Source organism: Kogia breviceps, chromosome 5 (assembly GCF_026419965.1).
Source record: "Kogia breviceps isolate mKogBre1 chromosome 5, mKogBre1 haplotype 1, whole genome shotgun sequence".
NCBI classification, from domain to species: Eukaryota; Metazoa; Chordata; class Mammalia; order Artiodactyla; family Physeteridae; genus Kogia; species Kogia breviceps.
The window spans coordinates 148,044,446-148,069,391 of NC_081314.1; the positions used below are offsets into that span (position 1 = coordinate 148,044,446).

The 24,946-nt window shown below is 60.2% G+C and overlaps 1 protein-coding gene and 1 non-coding gene across 5 annotated transcripts in view; both read left to right on the forward strand.

Moving 5' to 3' along the window:
* TRPM2 (transient receptor potential cation channel subfamily M member 2) overlaps positions 1–24,346 on the forward strand; it is a 50,190-nt gene extending 25,844 nt beyond the window's left edge. For all 4 annotated transcript variants that reach the window (XM_059064828.2, XM_067035228.1, XM_067035227.1 and 1 more), the window contains 21 exons: positions 1,173–1,310; positions 2,742–2,871; positions 3,060–3,205; positions 3,840–3,952; positions 4,368–4,581; positions 6,010–6,128; positions 6,656–6,788; positions 7,229–7,400; positions 11,481–11,664; positions 12,777–12,958; positions 13,192–13,324; positions 13,967–14,054; positions 16,121–16,208; positions 16,881–17,038; positions 17,684–17,760; positions 17,935–18,036; positions 19,061–19,147; positions 19,631–19,736; positions 21,293–21,394; positions 22,568–22,684; positions 23,471–24,346. In XM_059064828.2, coding sequence (XP_058920811.1) covers positions 1,173–1,310; positions 2,742–2,871; positions 3,060–3,205; positions 3,840–3,952; positions 4,368–4,581; positions 6,010–6,128; positions 6,656–6,788; positions 7,229–7,400; positions 11,481–11,664; positions 12,777–12,958; positions 13,192–13,324; positions 13,967–14,054; positions 16,121–16,208; positions 16,881–17,038; positions 17,684–17,760; positions 17,935–18,036; positions 19,061–19,147; positions 19,631–19,736; positions 21,293–21,394; positions 22,568–22,684; positions 23,471–23,596 — 2,715 coding nt within the window. In that variant the 3' untranslated portion in view covers positions 23,597–24,346. The remainder of the gene's footprint in view (positions 1–1,172; positions 1,311–2,741; positions 2,872–3,059; positions 3,206–3,839; positions 3,953–4,367; positions 4,582–6,009; positions 6,129–6,655; positions 6,789–7,228; positions 7,401–11,480; positions 11,665–12,776; positions 12,959–13,191; positions 13,325–13,966; positions 14,055–16,120; positions 16,209–16,880; positions 17,039–17,683; positions 17,761–17,934; positions 18,037–19,060; positions 19,148–19,630; positions 19,737–21,292; positions 21,395–22,567; positions 22,685–23,470) is intronic.
* Positions 21,260–21,336, forward strand: LOC131757868 (Z6 small nucleolar RNA). Its single transcript, XR_009336019.1, has one exon. It is a non-coding gene; the product is annotated as a Z6 small nucleolar RNA (small nucleolar RNA).
* Positions 24,347–24,946: the final 600 nt, after the last annotated feature.

Consider the following 24,946-nt stretch of genomic DNA (forward strand, 5'->3'; position numbering starts at 1 on the left):
TTTTGCAATGTTTAAGTCTTTAATTGTAGTTTTATTTCCGGGGGGGGGGGTTATAACTGTCAGGTTCTGGTATCAATTTTATGTTAGCTTTGTAAAAACATTGGGAAGCCTTTCTTCTTTCTCTGCCCTGGAACAGTTTATGTGGCTGGAGTTCACTGCTTCTTACAAGCTTGGCTGACTCCCCTAGGAGTCCATCAGGGCCTGGTGCCTTTTTGGGTAGTAACTGATAACGTTCTCATTTTCTTTCCTGATGGTCCTGATGTTTAGGTTTTCTGTCTGTTCTAAGATCATATTTGATTTTGTTTTTTTCCTGCTAGAAAATTATCCACTTCCTTCAGGCTTGCAAATCTGTCCATTGTCCTGTGTGAGCTATTCCCGACCCCTGAGAATGATGTGGTTGTGGCTTGGTTTTATATATTTACAGTTCTGCTTTTCTTGATTCCACTGTGTTTAAGATGTCCAGTTGGAATGTGCTCAAGTGGAAGGTCACACAGACCCATGTCTGTAATTTAAGAAGCTGAACTAATTTTTCTTTTTTTATAAAGATGAGTCTTCAGGTGATTTCTAAAATCACTTAAAGAAAGTGCAGTTTTGTGTGTGATGTGGGAAATGTGTTCTTTGCTTCTGGGAATTGTTTCCAGACTGTCTGAGGATGTGTTTATTTACTGATGGGCCAGGAAGCCTGGGTTCTCATATCACTGTAGGTTGAGTGTGTCTGGGGTCAGGGCCTTCCCACTCACACATGGCTTTGTCTGTCTGGTGTTTCTTGCTGAACTTCTCTGCAGGAGACATGGTGTAGGTTCCCTTGAGGAGCTCACAGCATGGATATATTAACAGACTCTGTGTTAGAATTTTCCTTCATAGAAAAAGGCTTTGATGCCAGCAGATAAGAGTAGGAAACATTGGGGTGCCTGGCTAGCAAGAAGGGTCTACAAATATTGGTGTGGGAGGTAACTGGGTATTGCACTTTTGGGGTGTGTCTTCACGTCTCCAGAGTGGTGCTTTAAAAACCCCAGTGTGCATGAGAAAGATTTGGGTGTTGTTGGAAATGCAGTTTGCAGGGCTCATCCTCCAGGGACGGTGGGGGCTGAGCTCAGGACCCTCAATAGACCCCGGGGTTCTGATGCTCGTGGGGCCCTAGGTGAGGGCTCTAACTGTCCGCTGCTCACCAGGTGCAGGGAGTGAGTCTCCGGTCCCTGTACAAGCGTTCATCAGGCCACGTTGCCTTCACCGTGGACCCTGTCCGTGATCTTCTCATCTGGGCCATCATCCAGAACCGCCGGGAGCTGGCAGAAATCATCTGGGCTCAGGTACCCAGAGCTGCTTCCTGGCACGCACGGTCATGGGTGGACCACTGACAGGGCTCTAGCTGGGGCTCCTGGCCAGAGAACCAACCGCAAGGGGTGGGTGAGTAGCACAGGGCCATGCAGGGAGGGCAGTGAGTGTCCGTAACACCAGAAGGAACTCGGGGTGTCCAGGGTTGGAGGACAGAGAGCTTGGCCCCAGGCCCTAGGCAAGAAGAGAATTTTCAGGAAGGAGTGCCAGACAATCTCCTCCTGTGGTCTGTCTGGGCCAAGGCCCACCTGGCACACACGCCAAGCAGGCCAGGCCACCCTCTGTGGCCCACACATGCTAGTGGTCAGCGCACGGGCTGTGCCCCCCGCCACCCCCGCCCCCGGTCAGTAGACTCTGCAGGCAAATTCCATCCCCGGAGGGGCGGCCTCTCTTTCCATCGATGGTTGGGGGTCTCAGACACAATCTGTTACTAAGATGGGCGCTTCCCAGGTGCCGCTCCGCTGAGCTGTGGGCGGGCCGTCTGGGAACACCTGCCAGCTGGCTTGTCGGCCCCTAGTCCCTGGGCCTGTTGCGGGGGGCTTGCGGGGGAGCTCCCTGAGAAACAGGGCACTGCAGGCCCGAGTCTTCCTGTGTGGTTTTCCTCTTAGTTCAAGCTGACTCTCCTCATAACGGGAAAGTAAAGCTCTGTAATTTTTTCTCAGAGAGGCCCCGCTTTTACGTGCCAGCATTTCCAGGCTGCTCTCAAGAACCCGCTCCCCCCAGGGTCCCAGCAGAGGCTCTGGTGGCTCCCCGCTTCTCCGTAGTTCTGGGAGGTTTGCTCTCGCGCAAGGTGCTTGGGGGAGGGAGTCGGCCACAGAGCTGGGCCCGACTGTGGCCTCGGGTGTGCCCCTTGGGGCTCAGGGGACAGAAAAGCCAGACTCGGATTTCCGGGCTCTGACACCAGCCCCTCTCCCGGGCTGGCACTGCCTTCAGACCCAGCGCCTCCGGGCTGAGCTTTGAGACCCTCGCTGAGGTTTTCTCGGCCCCCACTCTGGTGCCCGGGACTGGCGGTGCCACCGAGGCAGGGCACCCTGGGTTTGGGCAGGGGCGTGCGAGGGCCTGGCCCCCGCCTCTCACCGTCAGGGCGCTCCGTGCGTGAGGTCAGCCAGATCCCCGGGGAGCTGTGGGCCTGTGCCGGCACCGGGGTCCAGTCCGTGTTCTGGGGAGGCAAGTGGGCCGCCTGGTAAGCAGACCACTCTCTCCGGCCCGTGCAGGAAACTGGCCACCGGCAGGGCTTTTGCCTGTGATCTGGGCGAGCCCAGTGGTTTATGTGGAAGGATCCACAAGTACTTGCTCCACAGCCTGTGCTGTCTCAGGGCCTCTGCTCTCCTCACCCTGGGCGGCGTGTCAGGGGTTCCCGGGGCTGGACCATCCAGGCCCTCACGGTGGCTTCCCCCGGTGCCCAGAGCCAGGAGTGCATCGCCGCGGCCTTGGCCTGCAGCAAGATCCTAAAGGAGCTGTCCAAGGAGGAGGAGGACACGGACAGCTTGGAGGAGATGCTGATGCTGGCTGACGAGTATGAGCAGAGAGCCATCGGTGAGATCCTGGGGCCGCGGTCTTGGGCCTGGGCTCAGCTCCTCGTGGGTCACCCTGGGGTCCTCGCCCCGAGTCTCAGCGCCATCCCTGTTCAGGCTGTGTCATCTGGAGAGGCCATGCTCTGACACTGTCCTCGGCTGTCGCTGCTGGGGACACGGCTGCTGTGACGTGGCCTTCCTCCCACCCAGGGGTCTTCACCGAGTGCTACCGGAAAGATGAGGAGCGAGCTCAGAAGCTGCTGGTCCGCGTGTCGGAGGCCTGGGGCAAGACCACCTGCCTGCAGCTGGCCCTGGAGGCCAAGGACATGAAGTTCGTGTCTCACGGGGGCATCCAGGTGACCTTCCAGAAACACCTGCCGTGCCGCTGCTAGGGCAGACGCGGCCTCCCACTCACACAGAACAGCACAGGAGGTCCCTATGTGGGAGCCCCCAGCAGGCCCCCAGGAGGTCCCAGGGACAGGACTCGGATGCCCACCCCCTCTGCCTGGGGCCTCGCGAGGGATACGTGGAGGGGGCAGGGCATCCTCTTGGAGCATCGAGTGCAGGATGCTCTGGGGTTTCCTAGGTGACATGGCGTGCGTGGCACACAGTGGGTGTCCCTCGGAACCCTGGCGCTTCCTTGGAGCACAGCCTCCTGCTGTCACCATGTCCACAGCACTGTCGTGTGCCGGCCGTGCTGGATCCCAGGGACGTGGCAGGGAGGGGGTCCTGTCCACACCTCCCCACCCCCGGAGAGAGCTCAGAGGGGCCAGCTGGTGAGAGACGGGGGGGACAGGAGTCCGCCCTTTCTGTCTGGGAGAGCTGGCCGTGCCCTGCCCGCAGGGAGCCTCTCCCTCGGCCGGGAGATGACGGGGCCTGTGCCGAGCTGCCACCGCAGCGCACGGAGTCACTCCTCCTGGAGGCCTCAGGGAGCGCGGGGTCGGGGGTGGGGGACGCCCGTCGCGCTGACGCCGGCCCCTGTGTCCGCAGGCCTTCCTGACCAAGGTGTGGTGGGGTCAGCTCTGCGTGGACAACGGGCTCTGGCAGCTGGCCCTGTGCATGCTGGCCTTCCCGCTGCTCTACACGGGCCTCATCTCCTTCAGGTGCCGGCCTGGCCGCGGGCGGGGGCCGGGCGCTGGGGACCCGGGGGCCCTTCCGTCCCAAACGCCCTCTCTCGGGGGTCCTCACCGCTGCCCCTGATCCAGGACGGAGGGGACTCATGCTTGGGGGAGGCCCCCCCGGGCCGAGATCTGCTGTCCCCCGTTACCCACAGGGGGCCGAGCGCCACCCTGCCCGCACCATCCCCCGTGGCCTGAGTGTTTTGTTAGGGCCCGAAAGGAACCCGAGGGCCCTCTGGGGGCCCCTCTGTGGGGCCGTCTGGCTGCGTCCCCGCCGGAGCCACGCGGGCAGGGGCAGCAGCCGCGTGCGGGTCCCGGGCCTCCCTTCTCTGCGGCGTGGCCCGTGCGGGCTGTCGGGCAGCTCACGGCCGCGGTCCGCCCACCCCACGTCTGCCCCCAGGGACAGGCGGCTGCAGGCCGAGGGGGGCCTGGCCCGCGCCCGCGCCTTCTTCACCGCGCCCGTGGTCGTCTTCCACCTGAACATCCTCTCCTACTTCGCCTTCCTCTGCCTCTTCGCCTACGTGCTCATGGCGGACTTCCAGCCCAGTCCCTCGGGCTGCGAGTGCCTCATCTACCTCTGGCTCTTCTCCCTGGTGTGCGAGGAGCTGCGGCAGGTGGGGCCCCGCCCGGCCCCGGCCCCACCCACTGGCCCTCCCGGCCCCGGGCAGCTCCCGCTTTCTCACGGTGGCCCCTGGCCCAGTGCCATCTCCGGCGAGACACACGGGGCCGCTGAGAGCCGGGCGGGGCCCCCCGGGGAGGGTGGCCCGCGGTCCACCAGCCAGCCCGGCCCTCCCTCCTCCTCCACCCGACCACCCCTGCCCAGGCACTGCTTTGCGCGTGAAACCCTCTCTGACCACCCCGAACGGGATGCCCTCACCACGTGGCCTCCTGGACTCGGGGGGCGTGTGAGACCCCGGCTGCGCCGTGGAGGGCCCTGCAGAGTGTGGGGTCCCGAGACCACTCTTGGGTTTGGTAATTCTCCAGAAGCACCCCCAGCGCCCTGAGCCGGCCGCTGGCGGTTACGGGTGAGTGACCGCACAGGAGGCCACAGCTTACCATCGGCCGGGGGTCGAGGTGCACGCAGCGTCCGTCCAAGGATTCTGGACACAGAGCTCCCGCTGGCCCCTCCCCTCGGCGGGCAGGGTGTTTCCAGGGCTCGGTCAGGTGCCGAGGGGTGGCCCGCCACAGTTCCAGCCCCTCTGGAGGCCGGGCTGGCCCTGCGTGGTCCGGGCCCCATCCTGAGTCCCGCTGGGAGACGACCTGGTGAACAGAGACCCCTTCCGGGCTCGGAGGCCTCCTCGGGGGCCCGGGACAGAGGGAGAGGCTGATCCTCACGGCTTGTCGTCCCCGCCCCCGTTCCCACACTGTCCCCACCTGCCAGTAGCTGGAGGCAGCCGGCGTGGGGAGGGCCCGGCCCACTGAGAGACGCCCGCTCAGACTCGCCCCTGCTCTCTGAGCTTGGCAGCCACGAGCCCCAAGACGAAGCCAGCGTAGCTCACGTGCGTCAACACCACCGCCTGCGGGGGACCCTAGGGCACCGTCAGGGTCCCCAGGAAGGAGGTGCAGGGTGGGCGGCCAGGCCTGGGGCCACACTGGCTCTGCGGGCCTCGCCTCGCCCCGTACGGCCTCCTGCAGCAGAAGCCCCCGGTCCCTGGGCCTCGGCCTCACCGCGGGCAGCCCCAGAACAGAGGGCAGCCCCTCCTCCTGGAGTCGGCCCAGCGGTGCCGGGGAGGGGACCCGGTTGCCCCCGTGGGGCCGCTGGCCCCGCGCACCCAGCTGCTGGGGTCCGGGACGGGGACTCCTGTGGGGCAGGCCAAGCAGGGCCGCGGTCCCGCCACCGTCTCTCCCTCCTCTGGGGGCTGCCGCAGGGGGCGGGGAGCACGCCCTGTGGGAGGGCAGCTGGCCCCTGACACCTTCGCTTGAGGCTGGGGCTGGCGGAGGCCACGTGTCCTGCCCGCGGCCCCTCCCCGGGAAGCCGTGGTTTGCCGGTTGCTGGGGCCGTGAGAGGGGTAACGCACCGGGCCCGCTGTGTCCCCTCCCAGCTCTTCTACGACCCCGACGAGTGTGGCCTGATGAAGATGGCGCTCCTGTACTTCAGCGACTTCTGGAATAAGCTGGACATCTGCGCCATCCTGCTCTTCGTCGCGGGGCTGACCTGCCGGTGAGCCGTGTGGTGCCCGCCCCGTCCAGCCCGTCGGCGGCAGCCGCCCCCCAGGGCTGGCTCTTGATGAGGCCACAGGCCAGGGCCCCCCGCGGGGCTCGGCTCCTCTCTGGACGCACCTGTCCCGAGGGTGCCCTGCCCCCGCCCGGGGACAGTGAGGGAACCAGGGCCGAGACTCGGGGCTCCGCCTCTGGGGGCGGCTGCCGTGCGCGTGCGCCCGCCTCCCAGCCTGGGGCTCTGACCTCTCCACCGCCCGTCGAGGCTGCGCGTCTGCCCTGCCGCGAGCCGCTCTCTCCACCAGGCGAGACTGCCTGGCCCAGCCTTCTGCCTCCTGGCACGCCCGTGCGGCCTGGCTTCTCTGCCCGGGGCTGGGCTTCCGGACCCTCCTGGAGGCTCTGCCCCTGAGCTCACAGCCAGCTTTAGCGCTCTGGGGTCCCGGGGCTGCCCGCGGCCTGGGGCAGGTGAGCAGGAGGCTGGGGCCGGGCCCTCGGGGCGGCCGGCTGAGGCCCCTGCTTCTGCCCAGCCAGGCTCGTCCCCTCGCTGCTCTACCCCGGCCGCATCGTCCTCTCCCTGGACTTCATCATGTTCTGCTTGCGGCTGATGCACATTTTCACCGTCAGCAAGACGCTGGGCCCCAAGATCATCATCGTGAAGCGCATGGTAAGGGGGTGAGGGGCCCCTGGTGCCAGTTGAAGCGAGGCGCCCCGGGGCTTCAGCACACCCCGTAAGACCCCCAGTCCCTGCCTTGCCCCTTGGGCTCCCGGCCCCGGGCACGGCCATCTCGGGCCTTTGCCTGCATGTTGCCTCCTCCTCCAGGCAGCCCTGCCTTATCTCCGCAGCTCATTCCCGATTCCGATTACAGCTCCTGTCTCTCCCCTCCCGGGTCACGGTCACGTTGGACCCTTCCTGCACTTCAGGGGGTGCCCAGCACACCTCTGGGGTGTTGGGGCCACCCCAGGGCTGTTCCCCCGGAGCTCCTGGCTCTAGGCGTCCACGCCGTGGGCGTTGATGGAGTCCCCCTCTGCTGCAGGGCACGCAGGGGCCCACCTGTGGGCAGCGAGGGTGTGGGCCTGCAGCCTGGTGTCTCCCTGTCCCCGCAGATGAAGGATGTCTTCTTTTTCCTCTTCCTTCTGGCCGTGTGGGTCGTGTCCTTCGGGGTGGCCAAGCAGGCCATCCTCATCCACAATGAGAGGCGGGTGGAGTGGATCTTCCGCGGGGTCGTCTACCACTCGTATCTCACCATCTTTGGGCAGATTCCGGCCTACATCGACGGTACGATGGGCCCCGACAGCCTTGGGAAAGGAGGGGGCCAGCCCAGCGGGCGGTCCCGCAAGCTCACAGAAGTGGGGGAGGGAGGGCCCGGGGGCCGTGGCTCCTGCAGTGCCTGTGGCTGAGAGAGACGGGTGCACGCTGGGTCCGGCTGAGCAGGGAGGGCGTCAGCTGGCGGAGCCTGAGCCGGACCTCGCAGCTTCGGGGAGATGGGGCCCTGGGGCATCAGCTGACCCCCACCCCCCAGCATTAAATGCTGCCCTGTTCCTTCCGTACCTCCCACTGCAGTCACGAATAAGTCCCCCTTCTCTGGGCAGAGAGCACTCTCTGGGTACCGAGTTTCTTCTCCTGAACAGCTTCCTTGAGATTTAATTCACATCACCATAAAGCTCACCGGTATGAAGTGTGCGCTGCGGTGGTTTTTAGTGTATTTACAGAACGTAATTTTGGAACATTTGCCCCAAAGAGACGCCCCGTGCCCATGAGTAGTCACTCCCCTTCCCCTTCCCCCCAACCGTAGGTGACCTCTAATCGACTTCCTGTCTCTATAGAACTTGCCTTTTCTGGACATTTCATATAAAGTGCGTCACGTAATACATAGTCTCTTGTGTCCCGCTTCTTTTACTTAGCATCATGTTTTCAAGAGTCATCCATATAGTAGGGTCTGAATCAGCATTTGATTCCTTTTTGTTGCCAAATAATATTCCATTGGATGGATTTGCCATGTGCTGTTTATCCATCCATAAGCTGGTGAACATTTGAGTTGTTTCTACGTTTTGGCTCTTAGGACTAATGTGACTATGTTTTCTATAAATGTTTGTGTGGACACTTTGTCATTTCTCTTGGATGTATACCTGGGAGTGGAATGGCTGGGTCACATGGTTATTCTATGTTTAACTTTTTGAGAAGGTGCCAAACTGTTTCCCACAGCAGCTGCACCTGCAGCAATGTATGAGGTTCCAATCTCTCCACATTCTCGCCAACACTTGTTATTATCTGTCTTTTTTGATTCTAGCCTCCCTACTGGGCGGGAAGTGTATCTCACTGTGGTTTGATTTGCACTTCCCTGATGGTCAGTGATGTCGAGCATCTCCTCATGTGATTACTGAGCCATCTTCTTTGGAAAACTATCTGTTTCTATCCTTTGCCCATTTTTCAAGTGGGTATCAGTCTTTTCATCGAGTTGTAAGAGTTCCTTACATATGGTTACCAGTCCTTTATCATATATATGATGTGCAAGTATATCCGCCATTCTCTGGGTTGTCTTTTCACTTTCTTTATGTTGTCCTTTGAAGCACAAAAGTTTTCAGTTTTGTTGAAGCTCACCTTGTCAATAATCTCTTTGATCATTTGTGCTCTTGGTGTCATATCTAAGAACACACTGCCCAAGCCAAGGTCAGGAAGACTTATGCCTATGGTGTTATTCTAAAAGTTTTATAGCTTTAGCACCTACTTTTGGCCTTTGATCTATTTAGATTCATTTTGTATACAATGTAAGAGTCATTCTTTTACAGCAAGCATTCAGTTGGTCCAGCACCCTTTGTTGAAAAGACTATTCTTTCCCCATTGAATTGTCTTGGCACCCTTGTCAAAAATCAATTGACCATGAATGAAAGCGTTTATCTCTAGGCTCTCAGTTCTATTCCGTTGATCTATGTGTCTATCCTTGTGCCAATACCACAGTCCTGGCTAGTATAGCTTTGTAGTTAAGTTTTAAAATCAGGAAGCCTGAGTGTTTCACCTTTGTTCTTTTTTTCAAGATTGTTTTGGCCTCTGGGTCCTTGGGTCCACATGAATTTTTTGGGCATCTTATATCAAGTTTTCCAAAAAGAGCATCTAGGATTTTGACTGTAAACATGTGATGTCTTCCACTTATTTAGATCTTTCATTTCTTTCCATAATATTTTTTATTTTTCAGTGTATAAGTCGCACTTTTTTTGTTAAATTTATTCCTAAGTGTTTTATTCTTTTTCATGCTGTTGTAAGTAGAATTGTTTTATTAATTGGATTGTTTACTGCTTGTGTGTAGAAATACACTATATTTTGTATATTGAACTTGTATCCTGAAACATCGCTGAACTTGTTTATTAGTTCTAATAGTTTTTAAGTGCATTTTTTGGAGATTTGCTATGATCATGTCATCTGCAAATAGAGATACTTGTACTTGCTCCTTTCCAATCTGGATGTCTTTTATTTCTTTTTCCTGCCTAATTATCCTGGTTAGAACCTCTGGTACAGTGTTGAAACATATCAAGAACAAATGTCTTTCTCTTGTCCCTGATCTTAGGGGAAAGCTTTCAGTCTTTCACTACTAAGTACAATGTGAGCTGTGGGTTTTTTGTACATATCCTTCATCAGGTTGATGAAGTTCCCCTCTATTCCTAAGTTTCTTGAGTGTTTGTATTATGAAAGGGTGTTAGGCTTGTCAGAAGCTTTTCCTGCATCAATTGAAATGTTCATATGGTTTATTTTCTTTATATTATTAATATGGTGTATTATATTAATCGATCTTCAGATGTTAAAAGAACTTTGCATTGCTGGGATATATTTCACTTAGTCACGGTGTATAAATCTTTCTATGTTGCAGGATTCAGTTTGCTAGCATTTTGTTGAGGATTTTTGCATCTATATTCTTAAAGGGTGTTGGTCTGTAGTTTTCTTTTCTTGTAATGTTTTTGTCTGGTTTTGGTATGAGAGTAATACTGGCCTCATAGGATCACTTAAAAAGTAGTCCCTCCTCTTTTATATTTTGGAAAAGCTTATGAAGGATTGGTCTTAATTATTCTTTAAATATTTGGTAGAATTCACCAGAGAAGCCATCTAGGCCTGGGCTTTTCTTTGTGTGAAGTCTTAAAATTACAAATTCAATATCTTTACTTGTTATAGGTCTATTTATATTTTCTACTTCTTTTTCAGTCACTTTCGGTAGTTTTTGTCTTTCTAGGAATTTTTCCATTTTTTATAAGTTATCTAATTTGTTAGCCTACAATTTTTTTGTAGTTTTTCCTTACAGTTTTTTCTGTTTTTGTAAGGTTGGTTGCAATGGCCTCTCTTTCAGCTATGATTTAGTCATTTGAGTCTTTCTTTTTTTTCTGGATCAGTCTAGCTAGAGGGTTGTAATTCTGTTAATCTTTTCCGAGAACCGGATTTTGGTTTTGGTGATTCTCTTTATTGTTTTTGAATTCTCTATTTCATCTATTTGCATTCTGCTCTTTATTATTCCCTTCCTTCTGCTTGCTCTGGGTTTACTTGACTAAAATGGAAGGTTATTTTATTGATTTGATCTCTTTTTTTAAAAAAAAAATATAGGTATTTCTAGCTATTATAATGAGTTTCTATCTTAGAAAATTAGTAGCACGTTCAAAAATATATTTGATTACAGAACAGTGCATAGTCATTGCTAAAAAAATTTTAAATGCAACTTAAGTGTAAAGAAGAATGTTCAGAATCCTGCCTCCCAGAGTTAAACCACTGTTAACTTAGTATATTTTCTCAGAGATTTTTAAATGCACAAACGGAATATATATTTATGTTTTGTAATATTATATTGCAAATATTATAAAAAAGGATAAATGTTATCCTTTACTTTTCTGCAATTGTGTGGCTATATTTTGTTTCGTAATCACGCGTTCCACATATAGGAATGCTGCCTCTGTAGCTCTTTTCCTTTCTCGCGTCTCCCTTCTCTTCTTGATGGTCATTCATTGTCTCTTTGAACCCCTTTCCCACTGCATTTTGCTCCCCAAGGTTGGGACCTGTGTCTTATGATGACACAGCCCCTCCTGGTGGTGCCCCCACCTGGGGCCCAGAAAGTGCCCTGGTGGGATGGCTGGATCTGGGCAGGGGCACGTGCCCGCCTGGAGTACAGGTCTGCCTCCTGGGCTTCTCTTGGCAGCCGCACTTCCTGCCCGTGGGGATGCTTGCGTGTCGACGGATGCCCCTCTTTGGGCTGCCCTCGCGCCTGAGCTGGCAGCTGTGGTCACCCAGATGCGGGGGTGTCCAGGTCTGCGGGGTCACCGCCCGAGGACCCTTGTGCTCCCACTTGGCTTTCCTGGTTCATCTGCCCCCTCACTCCCGATGCAGGCGTGAACTTCAACCTGGACCAGTGCAGCCCCAATGGCACCGACCCCTACAAGCCCAAATGCCCCGAGGTCGACGCAACACGGCGCGAGCCCGCCTTCCCCGAGTGGTTGACGGTCATCCTGCTCTGCCTCTACCTGCTCTTCACCAACATCCTGCTGCTGAACCTCCTCATCGCCATGTTCAAGTACGTGCCCTGCGCCGGCCTGGCCGGGTACACACCCCGCGCCCTCCCCCCCTCCCCATGCGGTGCGGACGGGGCGGAGCCCGGGACCCGGGGCCTGGCTCAGCCCAGCTTGACCTTGCAAGGCGAAGCTCTCTGCTCACCGCTGAGTCCGTCCAAGGCACTGCTGCTGCGGGAGCAGAGCACGGGCCATGTGCCCGGAGGCTGCGGGCTGGGGCACACGGACGTCTCGCTCCTCCCACCCTGGAGGGAGGCAGGGGGCGCGGGGCAGCGACCTGGCCGAGGCCGGCTCCAGATGTGGAGGTGCGTGTCACGCTTATTGAAAATCGGACGATGCAGGATGACCTGTATTTGCTCTCCATGGCTCAGGACATCGCCAGCCCCTCAGCGCCCCTCCCGGCCTCGGCAGAAGGGCCCCTGGGACCCGTGGTGACCCTGGTCAAAATCCCTCAATTCCTGGTTTGGGCAGCGTTTCTCTTCCCTTTCATCAGCTAGCGTGATGTGGTCACCACTTTCTGATTTACCGCGTGTTCTGAACAGTGAGAGACCCTGACCTGTGCTGGGCTGTGATAGAGACAGAGAGGCCAGAAGGCCGGTGGGCAGGGGCTGCATCCTGGCCCTGCCTGGCCTCCCTCCCTCCCTCCGAGGGCCTCTCTCTGCGAGGATTCGGGTCAGTTGAAGTCCATCCACAGACACACACGTTGCAGAGAATAAATGTGTCGGCCGGTTGAAGACACCGTCCCTTCTGTTTGTCAGATTCAAGGGACGAGCCCCTCTTAGAGTGCAGTGCAGGACACTGTCCATCTCCCAACACACGCAGCTCTGTTTTACCCTCTAACGAGGTTTGTAGAACCTAAAATCCAGGACTTCTTTCTTCCTTCTCCCCTTGGCTCCCAGGAAGCTCAGAAGTCCGAGGCTGGCGGTTCGGCTGCCGTTTCCTGCATCTGCAGTTGCCCCCCTGGGTGGTGTGTGTGTGTGTGTGTGTGTGTGTGTGTGTGTGTGCGCTCTTTATGGGCCGTCACGGCAGACACGCCGGGCAGTGACACGGGTGTTTTTGTAGCCGTGTCTGGGTGGCCCGTGTTCCCCTGTAACCAGTGCCCCCTGCCCCCCTGCAGCTACACGTTCCAGCAGGTCCAGGAGTGCACGGACCAGATCTGGAAGTTCCAGCGCCACGACCTGATCGAGGAGTACCAGGGCAGGCCCCCCGCGCCACCCCCCTTCATCCTCCTCAACCACCTGCACCTCTTCGTCAAGAGGGTCGTCCTGAAGACCCCCACCAAGCGACACAAGCAGCTCAGTAAGCTGCCGTCTCCCTCGTCCCAGAGCTGCGTCCGGGGCGCAGACGCGGTGGGGTGGGGGCAGCAGCTCCGTGGAGAGTTCTGGAAGCTCGGTGGGCGTGCAGACCGCTGAGGCCACCGACTTCCCACCAGCCCACTGGGGGCGGGTGTGGACTGGCTCCTCCGGCCCCTCGGGGTCTCGGCCCCTCCCTGCGGGGCCCCGAGTGGGTCAGAGGCTCCCGTCCCCCGACAGAGAACAAGCTAGAGAAGAACGAGGAGGCGGCCCTCCTGTCCTGGGAGATCTACCTGAAGGAGAATTACCTGCAGGACCAGCGGATCCAGCAGAAGCAGAGGCCGCAGCAGAAGATCCAGGACATCAGCGACAAGTACGGGACCAGGGCGGTCCCCTCGGGGTTCCAGAAACGTTTGCTCTGTGTCACACAGCACACGCGGCACCGGGGGGAAGGGAGCTCAGGAACCCCACACGCAAAAGACAAGAGCGTTTGGAAGTATCTTTCCTAGAAAAACAGAGGCCGCCTTGGGTGCCATTGCTACGTTGTAGCAAAAGAAGACAGAAACCAAACAAACATCCCCCAGACGACGGTGCTGCGTCCTCCTCCTTCCAAAGCCCCCAGTGGTGCCCGGCGGTAGCTTCCCCCCTGTGACCCGGCTGTGGAACCCGTGGCAAAAATCGAGGCAAAGGAGCCAGGCGTGTGCGCGTCTGCACACCTGCGCCTCTCGCCCAGCCATGCCCCCCACCCCAAAGCCCGGCGCTGTTGGGCCGGCCCCGTGAGCCGGGGGCATCCGCGGGCTGAGCGAGCTTCCCCTTTGGGCCACTAGGCTGTGCTCATTCTATTTGGAAGTGTATGGTATAAATACTTTCAAATTAAGAGGAACATGCGTGAAATTAAGGCCAACAGAGCCTGGGCTGCTGGATCTGATGGGCCACCCGCCTGCAAAGAGGCACCAGGCTTTCTTCACATCCTGCCCCCGGCTGGCCTGCGGGGCTCAGCTGTGTCCTCCTGCAGGGTGGACACCATGGTGGACCTGCTGGAGATGGCACATCTGAAGCAGTCGGGCTCCATGGAGCAGAGACTGGCCTCCCTAGAGGAGCAGGTGGGTTCCGGGCTGGGACCTCTGTTTCTGGGCACGGCTCCGACGGACCTGGAAGGTCGCTCCGCGGGGTGGTGCCTTTGAGAGTGCGCCTTCTGGGAAACCAACCAGGAGAAGGGGGCGGTGACATCGGGGCCATTGCTCCCAGCTGGCAGGGGCACCTTCTCCGTCCTCCAGAGAATTCCACCAAACGCTCCCCCGCCTGGGCTCTGCCACGCCGCACTGTGTGGCGGCCACATCAGGGGCTGGTCTGAGGCAACAAACTCTTGACCTTCCCCTGGCCTCCTTGGAACTGTCCTCTGAGACAGCCGCTGTCTCCAGACTCTGCACCTGGAAACTGGGAGGGGGCCGTGGAAATTCCTAACGGCCCTTGGCTGCCTTCTCCGGCTGCCAGCTGTGCTGGGAGGGAGGGAGGCCATGGGGCCAGCAAGGACGCGTATGGGTGTCCGTGCGGACAACTGGACCGAGGGGCAGCGTGCGGGTGTCTCGGGGCAGCTCCACATGAGAGAGCGGTGGCCTGCCCCGCCCCTCCCCCCTCACTGTCCACGGACAGCCCCCCATCAGCTGGGCAGCCCCGAGTGGCCTCACATCCGAGAGTCATCGCCTCATAGGCCAGCTGGGCTCAGGTGCGAGTGATGCTGAGGGACAGTAATGTGTATTAGTTCATTCATCCATCCATCCATCCATCCATCATCCACCCATCCATCCATCCATCCATCTAATCATCCAGCCACCATCCATCCATCCATCCACCATCCATCCATCCATCCATCCATCCACCATCCATCCATCCATCCATCTAATCATCCATCCACCATCCATCCATCCATCCATCCATCCATCTGTCCATCCATCCATCCATCCCTCCCTCTATCCATCTGTGTGTCCATCCATCCATCCATCCACCCATCCATCCATCCATCCACCCATCCATCCATCCATCCACCCACCCATCCATCCATCCATCCATCCATCCATCCACCCATCCATCCACCCATCCATCCATCCATCCATCCATCCACCCATCCATCCACCCACCCATCCATCCATCCATCCATCCATCCATCCACCCATCATCCATCCATCCATCCATCCACCCATCCATCCATCCATCCACCCATCCATCCACCCATCCATCCATCCATCCATCCATCCACCCATCCATCCATCCATCCATCCACCCATCCATCCACCCATCCATCCATCCATCCATCCATCCATCCATCCACCCATCCATCCACCCATCCATCCATCCATCCATCCATCCACCCATCCATCCACCCACCCATCCATCCATCCATCCATCCATCCATCCACCCATCATCCATCCATCCATCCATCCACCCATCCATCCATCCATCCACCCACCCATCCATCCATCCATCCATCCATCCATCCACCCATCCATCCACCCATCTACCCATCCATCCACCCATCATCCATCCATCCATCAATCCATCCATCCACCCATCCATCCACCCACCCATCCATCCACCCACCCATCCATCCATCCATCCATCCATCCATCCATCCATCCATCCACCCATCCATCCACTTATCCATCTATCCATCCACCTACCCATCCATCCACTTATCCATCTATCCATCCATCCACCCATCCATCCATCGCTCCGACGTTTCCTGTGTGCCTCCTCCGTGCCTGTCCAGAGCTGGCCTTGAGAATGTCAGGGTGACAGGCATCATCTCATCCTTGAGGATCCCAATCAGGGGGAGGCACAGGCATAAAGGCTCATTGTCACAATGTAGTTCAGTAGGCACACAGTGAAGGAGGTGGGTGCAGGGGCTTCTGTCAGGGAGGCCTTGGGACTCCAGGACAAGGAGGGGTGGCCCAGGCAGAGGCCAGGTCCCCAGCCCTCCGTGCCCCTCCTGCTGTGCCTTGGCCCTGTGTCCCCCAACCCCCCGGGCCTGCCCTGGGTTCCGCTCGTCACTCTGGGTGCTGTGGCCCCAGGGCCTGCGCCTGGCCACACAGGGGAACGGGGCGGGTGGGAGCTGCGTACTCCGTGTGGGGGCAGGTGTTGACCAAATCTTGTTTGGGACGTGCCTTCCAGGTGGCCCAGACGGCCAGAGCGCTGCACTGGATCGTGAAGGCCCTGAGGGACAACGGCTTTGGCTCGGAGGAGGGCGTCCCCACCCTGGGTGAGTGGGTGGCTGTACCAGCAGCTGGTCTCTACCACCTGTGCTCTTCTGCGTCCGGGGCTCCGTGGGGAGGAGATGCAGCAGGCCCAGTGCCTCGGGGAGCATGCCTCCCCCGCAGATACATGTGCAGAGTGTGGCCAAGCCCCCCACTTGACCAGGCTGGGGACTCCCAGAGGTCGCCTGGCCCGCAGCCCCATCCTCCTCCTGTGCATCAAGCTACAAAGCGGGGGCAGCTCCAGCAGGTACCCGAGACCCGGTCACTTCGACGGTGACAGAAAGAAAGTCTTTGTTCCTAAATTTGCAGTCAGCCAAGAAATGGGCCTGAGTGACCCTCCTGGGGTGTTGCTGGCCCCAAGGGAGCAGTGTGCCCTCCTCAGCTGGACAAGCTTCTGTAAGGGCCTGTGCGTCCAGCTAATTACTGAGAGCTCTGCTGGGAGCTGTCCAAGGCGGTGGTTGCCTGACCCCAGGTCTCTGTCCCCCTGGGCCGCAGTGCTGGGGGCCCTGGGGAGGGTACCCTCTTTGGCGCTGGCATTCAATCCGGGCTTGGGGAGGTAGAGGCAGCCCAGAAGTTTGGGGGAAAGGACCATAGAGGATGGTCCTGTCCTGCACGCCTGGCACCCGAGTCCGGGCCCAGCTTTGCCCACAGCTCCGTGGGCCTGTTCCCATTCCCAGCACCCCAGAAGGCCTCGGTGGGGCGGGACCCGGAGCTGGACGGCGGGCTGAAGGTGGAGGACCCGGGCGACGCGTACCACGTGGACGCCCGGCACCTCCTCTACCCCAGCTGCCCCGCCCAGCGTTTCCCAGTGCCTAACGAGAAGGTGCCCTGGGAGGTGAGTAACTCTTCCGCCGCGTCCACCAGGCTGCCGGGGCCCAGCGTCCTGGCGGGGAGCGGTCCAGCCCCCCGGCGTCCTGGCGGGGAGCGGTCCAGCCCCCTGGGCTGGGTGAGCCCGCTGCGGCCTCACAGGGACGTGACAACAGATGAGAAAACGGAGGCATGCGGTCCACGTGGCCAGAGCGGGTGGGGCTGGGGTTTGAGCCAGGACGCTGGTGGGCCTCCATCCACACACAGCTGACAGCCCTGCTTGTCCGACCCCCTGTCCCCAGTGAGCTGTCCCCGCCCTGTTTCTGGACGCCGGGGAGGCTGGAGGTGGAGAGAGAGAGGGAGAGATGGTCGAGGCATGTGGCTGCCCCCCCCCGCCGTCTTCTCTCTGGTTTTCCTTGGAACATTCCAGGCTGTTACTCTTCCCCAGTCTCTGCCAGTGGGACCCCTTCTCCCCTCTAGAGCCCAGCCTAGCGCCCCGTGCCCCATCCCCCATCCCGGGGGCTGGGCCGGGTGTGTGCGTCCTCAGGTCTGCTGAGCTCGGGCTCCCGGGCCCTCTGGGCCGTCCCAGGGTCTTGCGCTCTGAGGTCAGCCGTCCTGGGTGCCAGCTGACCTGGGGCGGCGACCGACTGAGGGGCGCCCCCGTGTCGTGCAGACGGAGTTCCTTATCTACAACCCGCCCTTCTACACGGCCGACGGGAAGAACGAGGGCCTGGTGGACCCTGTCGGGGAGTGAGTGCCCTTCTTCCTGCCTGGACGGGTGGCCCGTCCTCCCTGGGGGCTGGGGCCATGCTGGGAGGGCTGCGGCCGAGGAGGGGCCCTCGTGGTGGACCCCGGAGGGGTCACCACAGCCGCTTTGCGTCCCGCCGTCTTTGTCGGGGACACGACCTCTCCTCTCGCTCCCAGCACCCTGGAGCCTCTGTCCAGGATCAGCTACAACGCGGTGGATGGACACCTGGACCGGCGCAGCTTCCACGGGGTCTACGCTGTGCAGGAAGGGCTCCCTCTGTGAGTGCAGCCTGGCCCTCCTCCGCTGCCTCCGGGGGTTTCCTTCTGGGCTCAGGTTTCCTCTCCGGCAGAGTGGGCGTTTTTCTGATGAAAACAAAACAAAATACGGAAGAAAAGAAACATCCACAGAAGGCGTTTCCTTCGTGGGGAGGTGGGGGCTGCAGGCTGGCCCCGCTGGCCTGGGCGCTGCGCCCTCGTCCCCTGATGTAACCTTTACGGCTTCCGTTCCTGTGGTGTGGAAATGGGGTAAAACGCGGACCGCCCGGCTGCCAGCTGCCCCGATCGTGAGAATGAAGCGGCGGGAGCTGTTAAAGGGACCCTGGGGTTACGGGTAGGGGACGGAGGTGTTTCCAGGTCTGCTCTCTGTAGGGACGGGCACTGAGCCCCACTGTACAGGTGAAGAAGCACCATAAAGATGTCAGGTGGCCCATGGCGTCAGGCCCGGCAGGCACTTAGTGGGCGCCTACTGTGTGCCAGCCTGGGCTTGGGAGGTCAGAGGGCCTCCTCTGATGGGGTTTGCTGGGGAAGCAGCACCACAGGACGGGGGCCGAGGGAGGGGCAGTCAGCACGTGCTCAGGACGAGAGCAGGACGGAGTGTCATGGCGGGGCGGGGGGACCGTCAGCTGCCAGGTCACAGGCCGGCTGAGGCCCTCGGACGCAGCACGATGGGGGCGCTCTCTGGCGGGGGGGTCTGCGAGGGGCTGGGCTTCTGCTCCCAAGGAGACCCCTTTCCTTTCCAACTCACACCAAGGTGACCTGAAGCCTTGGAGTCCCCCAGGGACAGGATTCGGGGTGGACAGCCCCGGTGGCTGACGCGGAGCCGGCCAGACCGGTCAAGGGGCCCGTGGGCGTCGGGGGTCCCCGCTCCAGGGCTCCATACGGTGGCCTCCTCCCTGCTCCCGTCCATCCTGGGCCGGGGCAAGTGTGGGCGGAACCGGCACGTGCCCCATCAGAGGCCCCGCCTGCTACCCCGGCCTGGCTCTCCAGCTGCAGGCGGCAGGCTGAGAGACCCCTGTCCGCCCAGGAACCCCATGGGCCGCACAGGGCTGCGCGGGCGCGGGGACCTCAGCCGCTTTGGCCCCAACCACACGCTGCAGCCCGTGGTCACCCGGTGAGTAGCCCCAGACGAGCACACAGCGTGCGCCACGCGCCCTACCCCGTAGTGGCCCGGATGAGCGCGGGTGCGCCCCAAAACACAGGGCAGGAGCATCTATGCCCCCAGGAGAGCCCAGGCCCTTCCTGCCCCTAGGCTGCCCTCACTTCCCTGTGGGTCCCCCTCCCGCAGAGGCCCCCTGGGGGGGGGGACAAAGACAGGGCCAGGGCTCACTACGCAGACGAAATGAAAATCCACCTCCATCTACCCGTCACTTCAAAAGAGTCACAGAGCTGGAAGGGCTGGGTCCAGGGCATGTGCTTCTTTAAGGCTTTTGACAGAAAAGTACTCTCCCCAAGGCCTAGCCGTTCTAGTCAGACCAGCAGTTACGGGCGCGATGGTCGCTATCTCTGTGCCCCTGGAGCAGGTGCTCAGGAGGGGGGCCGCTTTGGCCTCGCCCGCAGCGGGGCAGGGGCTGACCTCAGACCGTCCCTCCTGCAGCTGGAGGCGGAACCAGGACGGCGCCATCTGCAGGAAGGGCATAAAGAAGATGCTGGAGGTGCTGGTGGTGAAGCGCTCCGTCTCAGAGCACTGGGTGCTGCCCGGGGTGAGCCCGCGCCCGCCATCCCGGGTCCTGGGGCCCTGCCTGCCTTTGTCCATTCCACCCGCTGAAGGAACACCAGGCACCTGTGGTGGCTGCCCTGGCCAGCTCAGACTCTGTCCTTGGTTCTGAATGACAAAGGCCGGTCCTTGCCTTTCATAGGGAATTCTCCTTCCTAGTACCTTGTTTTGTGGTTGTGAAGACGGGTTCAGGTGCCCTTCGGAGAGTTAGCACTAACTGAGCACGTACTGCATCCCGGGGAGCACCGGGCTCAGGGCTGGGGCTGCCTCGGAGGCTAGACTGGGTCTCCCCGCAGAGCTCAGGGTTTGGGGTCAGACGCGGCTCCCGGGTGGGTGTCTCAGGCGCGCACCTGCCCCTAGCCCTGGGGCCCGAGCTGAGCCTGGGGCTGGGGACGGGGGTGCACAGACCCTCAGCTGGAGGGCGGCAGCTCCTTGCAGGACCGAAGGCCGGCGTGCACCCTAGAGGCCTTGCGGTGACAGAATTGGGGTGTGGAAGGCCCTGGGCCTGTCCTGTCCAAGTGGGCCCAACCGCTCAGACTCTGACCCGCCCGTCTGCCCTCTGCCTCCCACGACCCCGTCACTGCTCTGGGGTTGGACTAGGCTGACCCTGGCAGGAGGACCGTGTCGCCCACCAGGCTCCCGGCTGGTCTCTGGGTGCAGCTTTGTCCGGGGTCCCCTCCCCTGAGCCTGTACCCGGGAGTCCGTGATTCGCCCAGCTCAGCAAGAGGCCGTCGGGTTTCCCCACCACCCACCCGGTGGCCCAGCAGCTGCTCTGCTGTGACAGCAAGTTAATGGGTGTGGGGGGGGCAGTAGTGCCCCCGAAGGTCTTCGGACCCCAACCAGGATTCCAGGGCCCTGGGCGGCTCTCGTTCTTGCAGCCATAGCCCCTGTGCCCTCTAGCTGAGGGAGCACGGCTCTGAGCCCAGGCCCGGCCCTCTCCTCCCGCGGGTTCTCCGGCACCGCTCAGCCTCCCTCTCTGGCGCTTCGATCTCTCCTGCCAACGGGCATCTTCTGAGCTGTGTCCCCGTGTCCCCTAGAGAGGTACCGAGGGGCATCTGGCGGTCCCCGCCACCATCGCAGCCAGCGAGGGGCTGGGGCGTCTCCAGGGCCTACGTGGATGGACGTGATGTGGACTGAGGGCCCCCTAGATGGATGCGGAGGGGAGTGCGGGTGCAGGCCCGTGTCTGGGGCGTCGGGAGCGGCCGGGAGCCTGGTGTGTCGGAGCAGAGGCTGGAGGCGGGGACGGGGATATGCACACAGACGAGACAGCCCGGCGGGTGGTCAGGGTGGTGGAGGTCAGGGGGCTGGCTCCCCTACAGTGCCCTGCGCGCCTCAAAGGCTGTGCCACCCTCCTGCCCCGCGGGGTGAACGTGGACCCTGGGCTCTGGGCAATGTCACTCCAGCCCCGAGGCAGCTGCTGCCAGACACTCGTCCGCCTGTGGCTCCAGGGCGCTGGCCCGCCGCCCACGCCGGGCAGGTGGCCAGAGGAAGCAGGTCCCCAGACAGCCGTGCTGACCCGCGCCTCCCTCCCTCTCTGCGCAGGGCTCCCGAGAACCAGGAGAGGCGCTGCCCCGGAAGCTGAAGCAGGTCCTCCAGAGAGAGTTCTGGCCTTCCTTCGAGAGCCTGCTGACGCAGGGCATGGAGGTGAGGTGATCTTTCTGCTTTGCTCGCACCCGTGCGTCTGGGGCCCCGAGGTGCGGGTCGTGACAGCTGCAGGGCGGGCTGCACGGCCTCCTGGAGGGACCCACGTGGCCGCGGCTCTGGGCCCCTCGCCTTCTCTCTCTGTCTGGGTTTGCTCCTCTCGAGATCAAGCGGGGGCCACGGCCTCTGCCGCCCCGGGGTCGGGGCACGCCTGGTGTCCGGCCCACACTCCCCCTTGCCCTGAGCACAGCTGGACACAAAGACGTAATTCGCTTTTCAGTTGACTTGCAAAGGCCATAGTTTTAGGTGCACATTTCCGAATCCACCTCGCTCTTTTTCAGGACCACATATTTTGTGCCATGATTTATTTAAACAGCCCTCCAAGTGGGCATCTGAGTCATTGCTGGTTCTGTCTCTGTGGCGTCTCAGGATGAAATAGGCAACGGCTGATATTTACGGTTTTGACCTACAGACCAAGCAGTTTCACACGGCTTGTCCCCTGCAGCCCCGCAGGGAGCACTGCCATCTCTCTTTTCTCCGCTCTGTAAAAGTAAACTTCTTTATTTGTTGGGGTAAAATCCAAACAACACAAAAGGAACCATTTTGAAGGGAGCAGTTCAGTGGCATTTAGTACACAGACGGCGTGGTGTGGTCACCACCTCTGTCTACTTCCAGAACATCCCATCACCCCGAAAGGAAGCCCATACCCACTGGCAGCCACTCCCTTCCCTCCCCCAGCCCCTGGCACCCACGAGGCTGCTTTCTGTCTCTGTGGATTTGCCTGTTGTGGACATTTATCATAGGTGGAATCATACAGCGTGCAGCCTTTGGTGTCTGGCTTCTTTCACTTTGCGTAATGTTTTGAGGTCCACTGGCCCTTCTTAATCCTTCCAAGGACAGTCGAGGCAGGTCTGGGTACCAGGCCAGAGGCCAGAAGGGAGATGAGTGAGGCTGTGGGTCCCCACGATGTGTCAGTCCGGCTGAAGGTGGTGCTGGGGGCAGGTGGACGGGGTGGGGGAGAGCCAGGCGGGGCTTGGGTGCAGTGGACAGCTGTGCTCAGAGCATCCCAGACCTGGACCGGTTGCAGAGAAAGCATGGGGCCCCTTCCTCTGGGAGAAAGCCGGGGGGCTCAGGGGTCCATCAGGTGAAACGGCTCACACCTGTGCTGCCTCCCAGGTGTACAAAGGGTACGTGGATGACCCAAGGAACACGGACAACGCCTGGATCGAGACGGTGGCCGTGAGCGTCCACTTCCCAGACCAGAGCGACGTGGAGCTGAAGAGGCTGAACTCTGTATGTGGCCTGGGTCTCAGGCTCTGAGGAATGGGGGGGCCGGGGGCATCAGTGCTCCGGAGAGCCTCGGGGCCCATAGGGAGGGCTCTGAGGGGTTCCAGGGCCTGGGGCCAGAGCTGGCCAGGACCGGAGAGTGGGAGCTGCGGGGGTCAGAGTTGTGCCCAGAGGGTACCAAGGGGGCGTCCGGGAGAGGCCAGAAGGCAGCAGCAGGAGGCTGGGGCGCAGTCGGGGCCCAGGGACCCTGGGGGCCTCCAGGCTCGCACCCACGGGAGGCTGGTTCCAGCACTTTTGTGGGCTTGCCGTCCCCTGTACTTAGACCCGTGCTACGTATCCCTAATCCAGAACTGGGACCAGGAAGTCCCAGGGAACAAAACCCGGGCTGTGTCTGCAGGAGAGAAAACCCCAGAACAAGGCTGCACCTCTTCTCCCTCCTCCTTCAGTGGTTTTTAAGGCTTTGTGGGCATTTTCTGGTTTGTGCCTGTGCGTGGGAAGGATAAAGCAGGCGGCCATTGGCCTGGCCTGTCGCGGGGTCCCCGCCGCCCCCTGGCCCCTGTAGCCTCAGGGCGTCTGGGTGGGGGCGAGGCCGGCTCGGGAGGGAGAGTCAGGACCCACCCCTGTCCTCGCAGCACCTGCACTCCAGCGAAGCGGGGGTGTCCGTCCGGTGGCAGGGCCGGGAGCCAGGTCGCGGGGTCCCCGCCACCCCCTGACACCCGTAGCCTCAGGGCGTCTGGGTGGGGGCGAGGCCGGCTCGGGAGGGAGAGTCAGGACCCACCCCTGTCCTCGCAGCACCTGCGCTCCTGCGAAGCGGGGGTGTCCGTCCGGTGGCAGGTGGTGGACGAGCGCATCCCACTGTACGCCAACCACAAGGCCATCCTCCAGAAGGTGGCCGCCTTGTTCGGGGCCTACTACTAACCCGGGGACGCGGCCCGGGCAGCTCTGCGGGGGTCGGTAGAGCTGCTCCACCCACGGCCCACTCGGATCAGCAGCCCCTCATGCCCAGCTGTTGAACTGGGAGGCTTCGGGGTGCCCTGGGAGGAGAGCTGAGCAGGGCGCAGGCGGGCTCCAGCCACGAGGCAGGGCCTCGGGGTCGGGGTGGCCACGGGGACCCCGCCAGCCAACACTGCTTCTCCCGAGCCTGCTGGTGGCCAGTGGACACCCTCCTGGCCACGTCCTGTGAGCAGCATGTCCACCATCAGAGGTGTCTCCACCCAAGGCTGGCACTTCCTGGAGAGTCGGGGTTCCCCTGTGGCCTCCTCCTCAGGCCCACACCCCTGAGAGGGCCTCCACCGTGACCTAACTCAGCCCCTTGCCTGGCCTGGGGCGGGGCGCCATGGGACCCATTTCCCCTGGCTGTCAGGGCTGAGCCCCTTAGCAGGGCAGGAGGCGCAGGCAAGCTCCGGCCTCCTCCCGAGATGCAGAGGTCTCTGCCTGTGTGCTGCCCCAGGACCCAGGCGGGGAGGATGCAGACGCACCGGGCGGGCGGGGGCTCTCCTGCACGTGGTGCCCCCACCCCCCCACCCTGAGAGCCCGGGAGGAGCGGGCTGTAGGTGTGGACTGAGGGGGGCCACCCAGTTCAGCATCAGCGACTCATAGGCCATCAGCACAAGCCACCAGGAGCCGTGGAATGTTGTGAAAACCCCACATTAAATCTGCTTTCCTACACCAGCCTCGCCCGCCTCTTCTGTGCTTCCCTCAAATAAAGTTATAGACACGAGCAGTGGTCAAGGGGCTGTGTCTGGGTCACCAAGACCTCACCCAGCCCACAGCCAAGCTTCCTGGGGCCTGAGGGGGTCTCCTGTGGACAGCCTGCAGCCCCTCTGGTCCAAACTCATGATTTCTCCTCCAAACAACACCCCCCCCAACATGGGCACACACACACACACACTACCTCTTCCTCATTTCCTAGACCCCGGCTCTGGCCCCCAGCTTGGGACTCAGCCCCTTGCGCCTCCCCACTGGCCCCCTACCCTGCAGGTGCTCAGCCACTGTGGGGGCCTTGGTTTTTTATCTAGAATCTCATGTCCAGCCAAACTAGTGTTCAAGTGGCAGCACCAAACAAAGACCTTTTAGAAGGTAAGGACCCAGAAAGTGTGTTCCTCATGTAGCCTTTCTGAAAGAATTTCTCAGAGATGAATTACAGAAAAGCAAAACACACTGTCTTAGTCAGCTTGGGCTGCAGAACAAGGCACCACAGATGGAATAGTCACTTTCTCACAGTTCTGGAGGCTGGGAGTGGGGGTCAAGGTGTGGGCAGGGTGGTTC